The 16,781-nt window shown below is 39.3% G+C and overlaps 2 protein-coding genes across 2 annotated transcripts in view; both read right to left on the reverse strand.

Moving 5' to 3' along the window:
* Window positions 1-11,073, reverse strand: part of BEX4 (brain expressed X-linked 4) — a 111,218-nt gene extending 100,145 nt beyond the window's left edge. The window contains exon 1 of the mRNA XM_067023846.1: window positions 10,995-11,073. The gene's annotated coding sequence lies outside the window, so the exon portion shown is untranslated. The remainder of the gene's footprint in view (window positions 1-10,994) is intronic.
* LOC131748269 (protein BEX2-like) lies at window positions 10,029-11,073 on the reverse strand. The gene is made up of 2 exons (XM_059050267.2): window positions 10,995-11,073; window positions 10,029-10,668 (listed from the first exon to the last, which is right to left on the reverse strand). Exon 2 carries the CDS (start codon window positions 10,661-10,663, stop codon window positions 10,277-10,279), a length of 387 nt encoding a protein of 128 aa, XP_058906250.1. The 5' UTR covers window positions 10,664-10,668; window positions 10,995-11,073; the 3' UTR covers window positions 10,029-10,276.
* Window positions 11,074-16,781: the final 5,708 nt, after the last annotated feature.

Consider the following 16,781-nt stretch of genomic DNA (forward strand, 5'->3'; position numbering starts at 1 on the left):
ACTGTTCCAAAAGATAGCAGAGGGAGGAACACTCCCAAACTCATTCTATGAGGCCACCATCACCCTGATACCAAAACCAGACAAAGACGTCACAAAGAAAGAAAACTACAAGCCAATATCACTGATGAACATAGATGCAAAAATCCTCAGCAAACAGAATCCAACAGCACATTAAAAGGATCATACACCATGATCAAGTGGGGTTTATTCCAGGAATGCAAGGATCATTCAATATATGCAAATCAATCAACATGATACACCATATCAACAAACTGAAGGAGAAAAACCATATGATCATCTCAATAGATGCAGAGAAAGCTTTTGACAAAATTCAACACCCATTTATGATAAAAACCCTGCAGAAAGTAGGCATAGAGGCAACTTTCCTCAACATAATAAAGGCCATATATGACAAACCCACAGCCAGCATCATTCTCAATGGTGAAAAACTGAAACCATTTCCACTAAGATCAGGAACAAGACAAGGTTGCCCACTCTCACCACTCTTATTAAACATAGTTTTGGAAGTTCTAACCACAGCAATCAGAGAAAAAAAGAGAAATAAAAGGAATCCAAATAGGAAAAGAAGAAGTAAAGCTGTCACTGTTTGCAGATGACATGATACTATACATAGAGAATTCTAAGGATGCTACTAGAAAACTACTAGAGCTAATCAATGAATTTGGTAAAGTAGCAGGATACAAAATTAATGCACAGAAATCTCTAGCATTCTTATACACTAACGATGAAAAATCTGAGATTGAAATTAAGAAAACACTCCCATTTACCACTGCAGCAAAAAGAATAAAATATCTAGGAATAAACCTACCTAAGGAGGCAAAAGACCTATATGCAGAAAACTGTAAGACACTGATGAAAGAAATTAAAGATGATACAAATAGGTGGAAAATATACCATATTCTTGGATTGGAAAACTCAACACTGTGAAAATGACTCTACTACCCAAAGCAATCTACAGATTCAATGCAATCCCTATCAAATTATCACTGGCATTTTTTTACAGAACTAGAACAAAAAATTTCCCAATTTGTATGGAAACACAAAAGATGCCGAATAGCCAAAGCAATCTTGAGAATGAAAAATGGAGCTGGAGGAATCAGGCTCCCTGACTTCAGACTATACTACAAGGCTACAGTAATCAAGACACTATGGTACTGGCACAAAAACAGAAATATAGATCAATGGAACAGGATAGAAAGCCCAGAGATAAACCCACACACATATGGTCACCTTATCTTTGATAAAGGAGGGAAGGAAACACAGTGGAGAAAAGACAGCCTCTTCAATAAGTGGTGCTGGGAAAACTGGACAGCTACATGTAAAAGTATGAAATTAGAACACTCCCTAACACCACACAGAAAAATAAACTCAAAATGGGTTAAAGACCTAAATGTAAGGCCAGACACTATCAGACTCTTAGAGGAAAACATAGGCAGAACACTCTATGATATAAATCACAGCAAGATCCTTTTTGACCCACCTCCTAGAGAAATGGAAATAAAACCAAAAATAAACAAATGGGACCTAATGAAATTTAAAAGCTTTTGCACAGCAAAGGATACCATAAACAAGACCAAAAGACAACCCTCAGAATGGGAGAAAATATTTTCAAATGAAGCAACTGACAAAGGATTAATATCTAATACTTATAAGCAACTCATGCAGCTCAATAGCAAAAAAACAAACAACCCCATCCAAAAATGGGCAGAAGAACAAAATAGACATTTCTCCAAAGAAGATATACAGATTGCCAACAAACACATGAAAGGATGCCCAACATCATTAATCACTAGAGAAATGCAAATGAAAACTACAATGAGGTATCATCTCACACCGGTCAGACTGGCCATCATCAAAAAATCTAGAAACAATGAATGCTGGAGAGGGTGTGGAGAAAAGGGAAAACTCTTGCACTGCTGGTGGGAATGTAAATTGATACAGCCACTATGGAGAACAGTATGGAGGTTCCTTAAAAAACTACAAATAGAACTACCATATGACCCCGCAATCCCACTACTAGGCATATACCCTGAGAAAACCATAATTCAAAAAGAGTCATGTACGAAAATGTTCATTGCAGCTCTTTTTACAATAGCCAGCACATGGAAGCAACCTAAGTGTCCATCAACAGATAAATGGATAAAGAAGATGTAGTACATATATACAATGGAATATGACTCAGCCTTAAAAAGAAATGAAACTGAGTTATTTGTAATGAGGTGGATAGACCTGGAGTCTGTCATACAGAGTGCAGTAAGTCAGAAGGATAAAAACAAATACCGTATGCTAACACATATATATGGAATCTAAGAAAAAAAATGTCATGAAGAGATTAGTGGTAGGACGGGAATAAAACACAGACCTACTAGAGCATGGACTTGAGGATATGGGGAGGGGGAAGGGTAAGCAGTGATGATGTGAGAGAGTGGCAGGGACTTATACACAATACCAAATGTAAATTAGATAGCTAGTGGGAAGCTGCCGAATAGCACAGGGAGTTCATCTCTATGCTTTGTGACCACCTAGAGGGGTTGGATAGGGAGGGTGGGAGGGAGGGTGATGCAAGAGGGAGGAGATATGGGAACATATGTATATGTATAACTGATTCACTTTGTTGTAAAGGAGAAACTAACACACTATTGTAAAACAGTTATACTCAAATAAAGATGTTAAGAAAATAAAAAATAAAAAAATAAAAATAAAATAAAAGGGACAGACAAAACCCTAGGACAAATGGTAAAAGGAAAACTATACAGACAAAATCACACAAAGAAGCATACACATACACACTCACAGAAAGAGAAAAAGGAAATATATATATACACACACATATATATATAAGGAAAACAGCAACCAATTCAATAAACAAATCTACTAATGATAATAAGCTCTAAATACTAAACTAAGATAAACATAAAACCAGAAACAAATTAGATGTAGAAAGCAAACCCCAAGTCTACATTTGCTCCCCAAATCCACCACCTCAATTTTGGGATGATTCATTGTCTATTCAGGTATTCCACTGATGCAGGGTACATCAAGTTGATTGTGGAGATTTAATCCACTCCTCCTGAGGCTGCTGGGAGAGATTTCCCTTTCTCTTCTTTGTTCGCACAGCTCCTGGGGTTCAGCTTTGGATTTGGTCCCACCTCTGCGTGTAGGTCGCCTGAGGGCATCTGTTCTTCTCTCAGACATGATGGGGTTAAAGTAACAGCTGATTAGGGGGCTCTGGCTCACTCAGGCCAGGGTGAGGGAGGGATATGGAATGCAGGGCGAGCCTGCGGCAGCAGAGGCCAGCATGACATTGCAACAGCCTGAGGCGCTTCATGTGTTCTCCCTGGGAAGTTGTCCCTGGATCACGGGACCCTAGCAGTTGTGGGCTGCACAGGTTCTTGGCAGGGGAGGTGTGTATAGTGACCTGTGCTTGCACACAGGATTCTTGGTGGCTGCAGTAGCAGCCTTAGCGTTTCATGCCTGTCTCTGGTGTCTGCTCTGGTAGCCGCAGCTTGCACCCATCTCTGGAGTTCGTTTAGGCAGTGCTCTGAATCCACTCTCTTCGTGCACCCCGAAACAATGGTCTCTTGCCTCTTCAGCAGGTCCAGACTTTTTCCCGGACTCCCTCCTGGACTCCCTCCCGGCTAGTTGTGGTGCACTAGCCCTCTTCAGGCTGTGTTCACACAGCCAACCCCAGTCCTCTCCCTGAGATCCGACCGAAGCCCGAGCCTCAGCTCCCAGCCCCCACCCATCCCAGCGGGTGAGCAGACAAGCCTCTCGGTGTGGTGAGTGCTGTTCAGCACCAATCCTCTGTGCAGGGATCTCTCCACTTTGCCCTCCGCACCCTGTTGCTGCGCTCTCCTCCGCGGCTCCGAAGCTTCCCCCTCCGTCTCCTCCCGCAAAGGGGCTTCCTAGCTTGTGGAAACATTTCCTCCTTCACAGCTCCCTCCCACTGGTGCAGGTCCTATACCTATTCTTTTGTCTCTGTTTTTTCTTTTTTCTTTTGCCCTACCCAGGTACGTGGGGGAGTTTCTTGCCTTTTGGGAAGTCTGAGGTCTTCTGCCAGCCTTCAGTAGGTGTTCTGTAGGAGTTTTTCCACATGTAGATGTATTTCTGATGTATTTGTAGGGAGGAAGGTGATCTCCACATCTTACTCCTCCGCCATCCTGAAGGTTTCTAAAGGCTTATTTTTAAAGTAATAAAACTTATTTTTCTGCATAATTTCAGCCTTTGGTTATATGTTGAGAAATGTCTTTAGCATGCTTAAGTTAAATAATCATCTATTTTCTCCCAGTTCTGTTATTATTATATTAAATTTGTCAATCCATTTAAGTACCAACTTTGTTTCAAATAATTCTTAAGGATACTGGAAAAGGATTATCTTAAAATGTTAAGTGAAAGGATCATACAAAACAGTGTATACAGTATTATTCAATTTTTATAGAACTAGATTTCATTTTTGAATATTTTGTGTAGAAAAAAGACTAAAAGAAAAGAAACTGAAATATTTAACAACGTTTAGCAGGATTAAGATGATTTTTTATAATTTCTTCCTTACGCTCCTTTATGTTTTCCAAAATGAATGTGTATCATTTGCTATCAGAAATTTTAAAAATAAGATTATTTTTTAATTTAAAATGTGTTGTGGGTTTCCTTGGTGGCTCAGTGGTTGAGAATCTGCCTGCTAATGCAGGGGACACGGGTTCGAGCCCTGGTCTGGGAGGATCCCACATGCCGCAGAGCAACTAGGCCCGTGAGCCACAACTACTGAGCCTGTGCATCTGGAGCCTGTGCTCTGCAACGAGAGAGGCCGTGATAGTGAGAGGCCCGCACACCGCGATGAAGAGTGGCCCCCACTTGCCACAACTAGAGGAAGCCCTCGCACAGAAACGAAGACCCAACACTGCAAAAATAAATAAATTAATTAATAAACTCCTATCCCCAACATCTTAAAAAAATGTGTTGTATCTTAAAAATTATTTGGAAAGGTGGGTTTCAATATAAAGATAATGTGAGCCACGTATCTAATTTTAAATTTTTTAGTAATCTCATTTTTTAAAAGAAAAAGTAACTGGTGAAATTAATTTTAAAGTATATTTTATTTAACACTGTATATCCTAAATGCTATCATTTATCATATAATCCATATAAAAATTATTGATACGATATTTTACATTCTTTTTTTATACTATGTGTTTGAAATCCTGTGTGTGCTTTACACTTTTACCTGTCTCAAATTACATTAATCACATTTCAAGTTCTCAATAGCCACATGTGGCTCATGGTTATCATATTGGACACTGTAGATTTGGAACATAAAAACGTCTTGAGTCCCAAATTAGGCTAAATCCTACTCATCTGCTGAACCATTGCTTCAAATTACTTTTGAAATGCAGTTGATATGGATTAGGGGCTACAAACTGAAGCGCCTCTAAGGGTCAGAGAGGTAACTATATAATTTGAATAAGAAAATCTGGGTACAAAAAGTTAAACTGAAGCATGTGTCTTTCTAAAGAATTGAAGCCACCACTAGCTCCTTCTAGTCAATTGGTGCAACATGGGAATGCAGGCTCATGGTTGCAGACTTACTGAGTTTTCATGGAAACTTAAACTCTGGATTTTCTTGTGCAATTTCTCAATTATTAATTATCAATAATGATTCAAAAATTGAACAGCACCTAGTGTGATAAATTGTGTTTACCAAATGTAATCCTTTTTATGCCAACTTTTGACTGCTGGGATCAATACATACTTTCAAAAATTCATTAATTTTATTAACTTTGAAACATTAGGCTACTCATTTTTGGTGACCTAAACCTTTTTCTTTTTACAAGTGTTATAACATTAACAGCTAACATTTACTGGGAGCTTAGTATATGACAGGCATCTTGCTAAAGACTTTCCACATTTTACCAATGACAGAAGTGAAACTAAGGGAGGTTGACCAACTTTGTTTAAGGTCACAAAACTTGTAAGTGATGATGCCAATATTTGAACTAAAGTCTGCCTGACTCCAGTCTGTGCTTTTACAAACACTCCTTTAAATTGCCTAGGAGTATCCATGTCTAGGTAATCTACCAGTCTTCCTCCCTCTCTCTCTCTACACACACACACACACACACACACACACACACACACACACACACACACACACACACTCCTCTAGTCCTTTTTCTCTTATCCTCTGTTTCTTTTTCTTTTATCTTTCTCTTCTTTATGCTCATCCTACATTTCCTTTCCAAAACACATTTCCTTTTCCCATTCTTATCTTTCATTTTCATTGCATAGTATTGTCTCTGTTTTATCCACCTTGATAAGGGAAGCTCTCAGCCAGTGCTGTGCTAAAGCCAGCTCTTACTGGCTCAGGACAGTTAATTATACATATCTCTTCTGAACTTTGCATTAAGTGACAACATGTTAGTAGCTGAAAATCAGCTGTAGTAGGAGTATTTACACAATGGAAATAAGCTGACACTCCACATAGTTTACTGGAAACCTAGTTATTTAACATTTAGTTTATCAGCACACCACTGGCTTTAGTACTGGTTACACATCTGATTTTTTTCTGTCTGAGGATCACTGTAGGTGTTAGGTAGCTTATCTGCCCATCTACATTTCCCTTTGGTTTTGTAAATTCTGTTATTTTCTGGAACCCAAACTTTTACATTAACTCCTTAGCTTATTACATTGATTCATAATGTGTATGGTGAATTTTAGTTCTTTGACATTCAGAAGACAACTTTATTTTCCAGTTATGAATGAAATGAAATTCTTTTCTATTATTTTTAAAGAGATCTATTTTTAGTACCTTAACTATGCATTAATTGATATCTTTTCTGAATACATTTCCTCACTGGGACAGCTGGATATTATGGTCAGAACCCCCTTCAGCTCATTTTGTTTTAATTTTTGTTCTGTTTTTGCATGTTTCCTTCTCTCTTATGGCACATTTATGCCATCTATTTCATAGTATTTTCCCTTAAAATCTTCTAAACTGTTCCTTGGACTTCTACCTGTTTTAACCTCAAGTCTCTTAAAGGATTTCCAAGACCTTGCTTCTTATGGGCATATTATTATTGTTTTCCTTCCTTGAGCATTTCCATGTTCCTGCTTTCATTGGACAACTCCCAAATGATGCTGATTGGAATACTAGATCTTCACAACCTTTTTAGTATCACATTCACAGATAATTTCTTGTGTTATTCACAGAGATGGAAAGCCATGTTCATTATCTATCAGATTTATCCATTTAGAACTCTCAGAGGGCATCCTCATTTTCAAGATTTGAGGTCCTGGGGACCCACAAATTATATCCTCCATGTACTTATCTTTTTTCTTTTTTTGATGCACTATGCAGCTTGTGGGATCTTAGTTCCCTGACCAGGGATTGAACCCGGCCCCAGCAGTGAAAGCGCCGAGTCCTGACCACGGGACCACCAGGGAATTCCCATCCTCCATGTACTTATATTAGTCCTCTGAATTTTGTGTTTCTTGGGAAAAAAAGACTTCTTTAAAACATACTCCATGCCTTTTTCAATCAAACTAGATGATAAAATGGTTTCATATACCTGCTTGTTCATCCCGTTATCTCGGTCCTACATTTCCTCTAACCGTAAGAGCACTTTTTTTTTGTAGGTATTTACTCAACCACAGGAATGATTAGTAATATGATGATTTATACCTGCATCTTTCCAACATTGCCAGCCTGACAGCTACTTTTTCTATCCAATGCTTTTCTTTCTGGAGTTAAACAGATTATTTGGGCAAATTTGATTAAATATAACTGTTTTCCAATACTTCTGCAAAATGCAGGTGTCAGAATCTCAAATGACTGTTTTGGGTTATGAAGCTGTCTGTGTAATGCCCCTTCCTGACCCTGACTCTACCCTATATTTTCATTGCATAGAACAGACTAGTTTCTCTCTTAACATTTGCTAGATTTTCAGAATCTGTGGCTTCAGGTCTATGTTGGATATGAGACTCTTTTTCAAACATACACTCTTGTCAGATTCCCAGTATAAAAATTAACATTAGGTTGTTCCTGTTATTTGCAACCTGACAAGGCCAATAGTGTTGGCCAATTTATTTTTTGTTAACATATAGTTTGTGGTTAAAATTTTATTTTTTGTTAGTTTATATAGTTTGGGGTTAAAAATATGAGACCACTGGAAATTTGAACAATGACTGGATATTAAATAATTGTTTCCCACATTTGTTTGTGATTATGGTACTGTTATGTTTTAAAAGCATCATTATCCTTTAGAGATACATACATCAGCTAACCATTGTTGTGTAACAAATTACCCCAAAATTTAGCAACTTAAAACCACACACATTTATTATCCTAGAGATTCTGTGAATCAGAAGTCTGGGTGTGGCTAATCTGTGTCTTCTGCCTCGGGGTCTTTTACAAATCTGCAATCAATTTGTCGGCCAGGGCCAGGGTCTTATCTGAAGGCTTGAGTAGGGAAGCATCTGTTTCCAAACTCACTTATGTTTTTTGGCAAGATTCACTCCCTCAAGAGCTATAGAACTGAGAGTCTTAGTTCCTCACTGCCTGTTGGCTATAAGACTCTCAGGTTTTTGCCATATGGGCCTCTCCAACATGGCAGCTTGTTACATCAAAGCCAGCAAGGGTGTAGGGGACAGGGAGAGAGTCTCCCAGCAAGAGAGAAGTCATAATCTTCTGTAATGCAATCACAGAAGTGACATCACATCACTTTTGCTGTATTTTATTGATTATAAGTACGACAGGGATTTTGCCTACATTCAATAGGAGAGAAAATTAAACCAAGGCATGAATACCATACCCATAAGTAATTTGAAATTTACATATCTTTCTGTCAATGAGAATGTTTTAAGTGCCTTCATTGCATTTATAAGCTCACTGAAGAGTTCTTTGGATCTGGATTTATTATTGGCTTTTATTTCTTTTTTGCACAAGTAATCCATATTCCTTAAGAAAAATGTAGTTTAGTACAAAGAAAAAAAGTCACCCAATATTCCTCAAAAGATAACCACTGTTAACTTTTTAGTGTACACACTTTTAATTTTTATGTAGTAAATCTAAAGGTCTTTAAATTTTTCTCATCCTTTGCATTTTAGTTCTTCTCTCCATTGAATTCAGATATTCATCTTTATGTTCTTCTGATTATTCTTGTTCCTATTGCAGAATTGAGATCATAGTAAGTATATACACACCAGTAGCCTTTTAAATGTTAATGTGCATCAGAATCACCAGGGAAGTTTGTTAAAAGCAAAAATTCTGGAGCTCCATCCAGTAGATTTGGAGTGAGACATTTTCAAGAAACTCCTCAGGTGATTCTCACACAGGTGGCTGATTAGCATACTTTTAGTAACACTAGGACATTATTAAATAAATTCAGTGTTCCTTTAGAAATTGCAGGCAATCTCCTCTAGAGAACTGAAGTTACATATCCAAAGTTATTTTATTCAGGGATGGAATGAGACAAGAGCCCAGAGCTCCTGATTCAATCGTTATTAATCGTACTTTGTTAAGTTTTTGTCAGTCAGAAATCACACCTTGACTAGCAGAAATTGCAGCCCTGAAGGGGAAGAGGGATGCTGTATTGGGCAGATCTATCTTTGGGGACTCTGCTAAATATTTGAAGGGAAAACTTGATGGGAGAGGGTTCTTGCCTAATATGTGGGGATGGGGGCAAAAATAGGGAAACACAGCTCACACACTCCTGACCTTGTTTCACAGTCATGTAAAGCAAATATAGTTCTTAATTTATAAAGAATTTCTGGGTTTATTCATCTGGCTAAAAGATCCAAATTTAGGGACCAAGTATTTATTGTGACCCGATAGCTCTCATAAAGTCATTAAAAATAGTTTGCATATCTTCTCAAACTAAATTATAAAAGAAAACACATCAAACCATCTCACAGAATTGAGTCCCTGTATTAATCTTTTGGTACATTTAATTTCAGCATTTTTCTCCTCATGTATTAGATAAATATGAGATTTGAAATAAAAAAGAATACATAGATTGCTTTTTAAAACTGCTTTATTAACTTCACAATATATAATAAGCATCTTGCCATGCAATAGGTAAAATTCTTCTGCTAACAGAATCTTACAGACTGGGTCAAAAACACATTCAACTAGAAGCTGGTAATATGAGACCCACCAGAAATGAGTGGGTCATCAACAGGTTTACAACAAAGGTACATCATGAACATGTAAGTTTAGAAAGCAGGTGTGTCTCCCTATTAACTTCAGGGAGAACATCAGGATTTAAGGCATAAGGCAAAACTCATCATGATGGTCATGGTGAGGGGGGTCAGTGCTAACTGCCCGCAGACTATGACTCGACTGCTTTTCCCTCAGCTTTTGCATGAGTTGTCTCATCTCTTCCCCAATCCTTTCCATATTCTCCTCTTTCATCCTTGCCTGTGGCTCTTCAAGCCTCTGAGTCATGTCCCATCTATACTGCAGGATGGGCTGCCTAACATGGAACCGCCTATGATTTCCTCCAGGTACACAATATTCACCGGATCCCGAAGGTAGGGCCAAAGGCTCTCCTTTATTAGCAACTTGCTCCTTTTCATCCTTTTTATCATTATCCTCGTTGGCATTTTCCATGTTGATATTTTTCATCACTTGTTCCTCTTTGGACGCCATTACTCCTAGGAGACAAAAGACAAGAAAAAGGGCTGCATTTTTCGTGGATAGATCAGCACGAAGGACAGAGGCCTGGATAGCATGTGTTATTATTATTATTTTTAATTTCATTTTCCCACCTGAAAGGCTTCATGACCCCTCTAGGGGGCCCCCAGTCCGAGTTCTCCCCCCTCAGTTCTTTCCCTCCCTCCTCCCAAACCCACCATTTTCCCTACAGATCCCTCCCCCAGGCCTCTTCAAACAACAAAGTGGAGGACAGGGCATGGAAAAGGTAGGGAGGGGGTATGACGGGGCTCTGCACCCACCCCCACACACTGTCCCCTGCACCGACCTGGGCCTATCCTTGCTGTCTCCTCCTCCTCCCGATTCTCGCTGCAAGTGAGTCGCCACAACACTTGACACTTAGATCCGCACACCTGCAGAAGGCAGGGATGGAGGGAGCGAGTACTGTCACCAAGCTCTAGGCGCCGAACCACCGCCCCTCACCGCCCACCCCCGCCGCCACCCCCGACCTGCGTCCACCGCCCCCTTCCCGGGTTCACCATTTCCCTGCAGGAACTCAGGGATGATTTCCCATTGCTCTTAAGTTGCTTTGCGGCCTGGAACCCTGCTGCCCCTGCAACCCTCACCCCAGGGGGCCCTTATTTCTGTTCCCAAGAAAGCAAGGGTGTGGAGAGAGCTCACCGGGACCCGCCGCGGTGATCCCCTGCGCTGAACCCCTGCGCCGGCCTCTGTGGTTGGCTGGCCGCTGCCGCCCAGGCGTCAGCGCTTGGGCCCCGGGGCCCTTACCTGCTCCGCTTCCCCCGGGCCCGATGCCAGCCCGCCGTGCGCAGGGCAGCGGGGAGCTGGTACCCAGACACGAGTGACGACTGCACCAAAGGCTGCGTCGCTCTTCAGCTCCCGGTCACGTGAGGGCTTTGCGTCACCGCGGACCTCGCCCTCAGATCCTCCTCCCCACCCACCCGGGCCGACGGAGAGTTCAACAGGACACTCCCCTCAACCTCCGCACGCAAGATCTCCCCCTACACGCAGCTGTGCGCTAGGTCCAGTTCCTCAGCTTGGTCCTTTCCGATCCGAGGGCCCACAGGCAGCCTCACTGCCCTTATGTTTGGGGTTTGACCTTCTCTGGTTACCAGGGAGTCTGCATCTCCCTTCCCACCACTCCAAGGCCTTGGTATTGGCTTTGGCCCTTTCTGCTTTTTTCTACTGTTCTCACTAGCTGTATATTATTTGCTTCCTAGTAATTTCTCTTTATTTCCTTTTAAAAATCAGTATTCCTCTAAAAAACGATGAAAATTAGGAAATTTCGTTTTTTGAAAGACATGCTTCAACCTGGGGAAGTAAAAAAAAAAGAAAACTCATTGTTTATGTTCTCTTGCACCACACAGAAAGTATTTTCTTTGGGCTCCACACAACTTCATTTTTAGAATATTCTAGCTTGTTTCAGAATTTTATGGAATTAAAAAAATGGGGGAAATCTTTCTAAACACAGTTGCGATGTTTTGAAAATTATCTGTGAAGTTAATATTCACCAAGAAGTCTGACTGTCAAATCTTGGCTATTTTATGTAAATAATCTACCTTTATATTCATTCTGGGACAGATTTCAAGTTTTATTAATAAAAATTTATATTTCATTCTACTATAATAAACATTCATTAAATATGGAAAAGCATTTGCTGGCAACTGAAGGTTGTCTGCTTAAATTTAACGGCTATTATTAAGATGGTTTTGAAGACCCAAGCAAAGGGAAGAGCTATGAGGCTGAAGCAGGTTGAGGGATGCAGAGATAATCGGATCACCCCTGCCCTATCAAGAGGTTGGGAAGGGGCTGGTCTTCCTGCTGCCACATTCCAGAGCCTTTTATTTCCTACATTCAGGCTCCTGATTGTTTCTTACTCCAAAAATATAGACGGACAGGTGACCAAGGTCTTGACCTGAGTAAATTCCTTTGGTTCCTTCCCTCCATTTCTTCCCCAAAATCCTACCTAGTGACTTATCTCCCAGATAGATGAGGGGTTTATTCTCCTACTCAAAACCAGATGGGGCTCTTCTACACTTCTGTGGTGGGGGAATTACAAGAATTGTAGAAAAGTAATTGCTTCAGAGAGAGCCTCCCAGGTCTGCCTGCTCTCTCCTTTTTTTCACCTTGTCCATGTGGAAACCTCTTTGGGACCTTTCTGCTATCTCTCACCTGGCTTGGGAAGTGCAGAGAGTTGAGATCCTCACCCTTACCTCCTCACCTCCAGTGCACTCAGGAAGAACCCAGCCTTGTTGCAGGGTCACTATCTGCCAGTCCATACCCACCCTGATACTCCCTCACTTATGCCAGGGTCCAAGGAACATTCTCTGCTGACAATCCTGAGTAACCTTATATTAGGCATGCAAACATGGAAGTCTGTGGAACACCTTAAATGTTATTCAAAATTATCTGTATGGGGGGGTGATTATATATTCACATTTTTGTGGGAAGAGAGGCTATAATTTTTAGAAGATTCTCAAAAGAGGCTGTGGTTCTTTGCCCCTAAAAAAGGTTAACAGTGTCTATATATGCTGTCTCACTAACTCTAGTCATTTATTCTCACCTTAGGCCTGCTTCTTTTCCTTTTGTTTTCTGCCTTAGTATCCACCCATTGGCCAACTCAGAACCAGGCCATCATCCTTGAATCCTTCTTCATTGTCTCTCATATTCAATTAATAACCAAATCGGGCTAAGACTCTATTTATGTTTTTTAATATCAGCATAATGGAGCTATAATCCACATATCATACGATATCCATTTAAAGTGTACACTTCAGTGATGTTTACTTTATTCACAGATATGTACAACCATCATCATAGTCAATTTTAGAACATTTTAATCACCTCAAAAAAACTCAGAAAGTACTCTTTAACTATCACTCTCCTATCCTCCCATCCTCTCCAGGTCAAAGCAACCATACAAAGCAAATTTACTTTCTATCTCTGTAGATTTCTCCATTCTGGACATTTCATATAAATGAAACCATATATAATATGTGTTCTTTTGGGGCTCACTTTTTGATTTAGCATAATGTTTTCATGCTTCATGGCAACAATATGATTAATCATTTGAGGAACTGCCAAACTGTTTTCCACAGTGTTGACCCTTTTACATACCTACCAACACTGTATGAGAGTTCTGAATTTCCCACATCCTCACTATTTGTTATCATATGAAATTTTGATTCTACTCATATTAGTGGGCATGAATTGTTGACTGAAAAACAGTTCACAGCATGATAACTGTCAGTTCAATTTTATTTGGGGACTTACTGAGGACTGTAGCCTGGGAGACAGCCTCTCAGATAGCTCTGAGGAACTGCTCCAAAGAAGTCAGGGGAGAGATCAGTGTATATATACATAATTTCGGTGAAGGAAGTATGTGCAATCAAGCACACATCTCAGTAGTAGGTTGCTGCTAGTCATGGGAAGGTTACTGCTACTCACGAGAACCAGATGTCTCTGTTAATGATTTTAAGTGCTTTTGTAGGTATGAGAAGATGCAAAAAATTGGGTTCATAACATTTTCTTCTGAAAATATTTAATTATCTGATGGATTTGAAGGCCTGTTCTGCCAGTTTTCCCAGAGCACAGAGTGCCTCATTCGTGATCTCTGCTCTGATCTCCTTTCAGGATGTGTTAAAGGTCTGTAACTGCAGTGGCTAAGTGACTTCATTCTTATAGAACCAGGTGGCCAGTGCCATATTTTTGTAGTCAGGCCCCCCCAATGCTCCCTCCCCCGCTCCATGGTCATAAAATTGACCATGTTTGGGGAGGCATTTCATGACCATTTTTTCCCACAGTACTAGGAATGTTCATTCCTAGGTTAGGCTAAGATTTCATTGATAGACCATTCAATGTGGTATTACTGGACTAGGTAGGCCCTGTTAACAGTAGCCAAAAGTCTCTGGACCATCTGCTTTAGTCTGTTCTGTACCAATCCTTGTCTTTAAGGGAAATGATATATTGGCATTGTTCATAAGGCACCTAGCCCAATTTTCTAGTGTTATTAGGCTGATTATCCTTAGTATGGTTTAATTGTTCCCAATACAAGGGAGGTCTTTAAACTTAAATGACTATGGTCTGGTGTTAACCAGATAAATCAATCCCATAACAGGGAGCTTATTATGTTCTTTGACTGAAATTTAGCTCTTTGCTCTGATTGAGCTTAAGTAACTTTAAAAGAAAATTCATATTTATTATTATGGTCAGATCAAGTAGATTGATTATCCAAGTGAGGCGCTGCCATCTAGTAATATCAATAATAGCCTGAACAAAACTGTAACTTCTTTCTTCTAGAATAAATTTCCTAAGGGCCATACAATTAGAGCATTGGAAAGGAGAAATCCACCAAGGTAACCCAGAAGTACTGAATGTAGGTAATTGAACATAAACCCAACAATTGGATTGTGTTTTTTTTTTTGAAACTTACATATGATTGAACCCAAGAAAGAAATACATTTGGTTCATAAACAAAAGTGTGAGCAGTCATCAAAGTAATTGGTATACAGGCCTGGTATGGCATCTTGGGTCAGCTGGCTACTTCAGATGTCATCTTCTTCTCACTTTGGTCTCTTAGTTTCTCCTCTGTTTGAGTGTTGTTTTAAGGTGAGTTTGAGGTCAGCAGCCTTCTCTATAGACCAGTCCATTGCAAGGGCCTTTTCTAAGTGGGAAATATGAATCCAAGAGTTAATTCCCTTCAGTTTTGCTGCACATGAGCTAGTTAAGAGCACTTGATAAGGTTCTTTCAATCTAGGTTGGAGATAGTCCTTTAAATGATGTCTTTTCCAATATGCATAACCTCCTGGTTGCAGGTCATGGAGCAGCAGATCTCCATCCAAAGATAGTCCAAGCTTCAGACACAAGCTTAGACTATTTGCAGTAGCCAAGATATGGAAGCAACCTAAATGTCTAGGCAGATGAATGGATAAAGAAGATGTGGTGTGTGTGTGTGTGTGTGTGTGTGTGTGTGTGTGTGTGTGTGTGTCTCTCTCTCTCTCTCTCTCTCTCTCTCTCTCTCTCTCTCTATATATATATATATATATATATATATATATATATATATATATATATATATATACAATGGAATAGACTCAGCCTTAAAAAAGAATGAAATAATGCCATTTGCAGCAACATGGATGGACCTAGAGATAATCATACTAAGTGAAGTAAGTCAGACAGAGAAAGACAAATATCATGTAATATCATTTATATGTGAAATCTAAAAATATGAAACAAATGAACTTACATATAAAACAGAAATCGACTCACAGACATAGAAAACAAACTTATGGTTACCAACGGGGCAGGGGGGCAGGGAAAAATTAGAAATTTGGGATTAATAGATACACACTACTATATATAAAATAAACAACAACAAGGACCTACTCTATAACATAGGAAACTATAGTCAATATTTTGTAATAACCTATAATGGAAAATAATCTGAAAAAGAATATATATATAATGTATATATTATATATATATAAAACTGAATCACTTTGCTGTACACCTGAAACATTGTAAATCAACTGTGCTTCAATTAAAAATGTATAAACAGAAAAAAGAAACAAGCTTAGAATGTTCTTTTAATAATTCAGTTAAACTTTACAATAATGTAACATAGTAATGAGGAATAATGAGTGAGTAATAAGGAAGTGACTCTTAGACAAACAACATTAGAATTTAATATCCACCAAGGTATACTGCTGAAACATAAATTTTTTCTCTCTAAAATTACCCGCATTTCCACCAATATAGCCAAATTAAGATGAATTTGTTTGCAAATAATTCTGGTTTCAATACACTTGGCCTGACTACTTACATAAGTGTAGTTGATCATACAGGCTTTTTTAAAACTGGCTTTCCATCAGATTCTGCCTGCAATATCTATAGATTTGGGTGAATTCCTCTCTTCCTGAGATTCCCAAAATATCTTGAGATTCTTGCACCTGTCAGGAGGTGTACTGTTTTACATACCTGATAAGGCAGCTGGGAACCTAAGAGTTTCCAATCTATAGAGGGATCAGGTAGAGAGAGAAGATAAATTTTTAAATTCTGCTTAAAAAGAATAATTTACCAAATTGCTGTAAGTTGT

This window comes from Kogia breviceps, chromosome X, assembly GCF_026419965.1.
Source record: "Kogia breviceps isolate mKogBre1 chromosome X, mKogBre1 haplotype 1, whole genome shotgun sequence".
In the NCBI taxonomy this organism is placed as follows: domain Eukaryota; kingdom Metazoa; phylum Chordata; class Mammalia; order Artiodactyla; family Physeteridae; genus Kogia; species Kogia breviceps.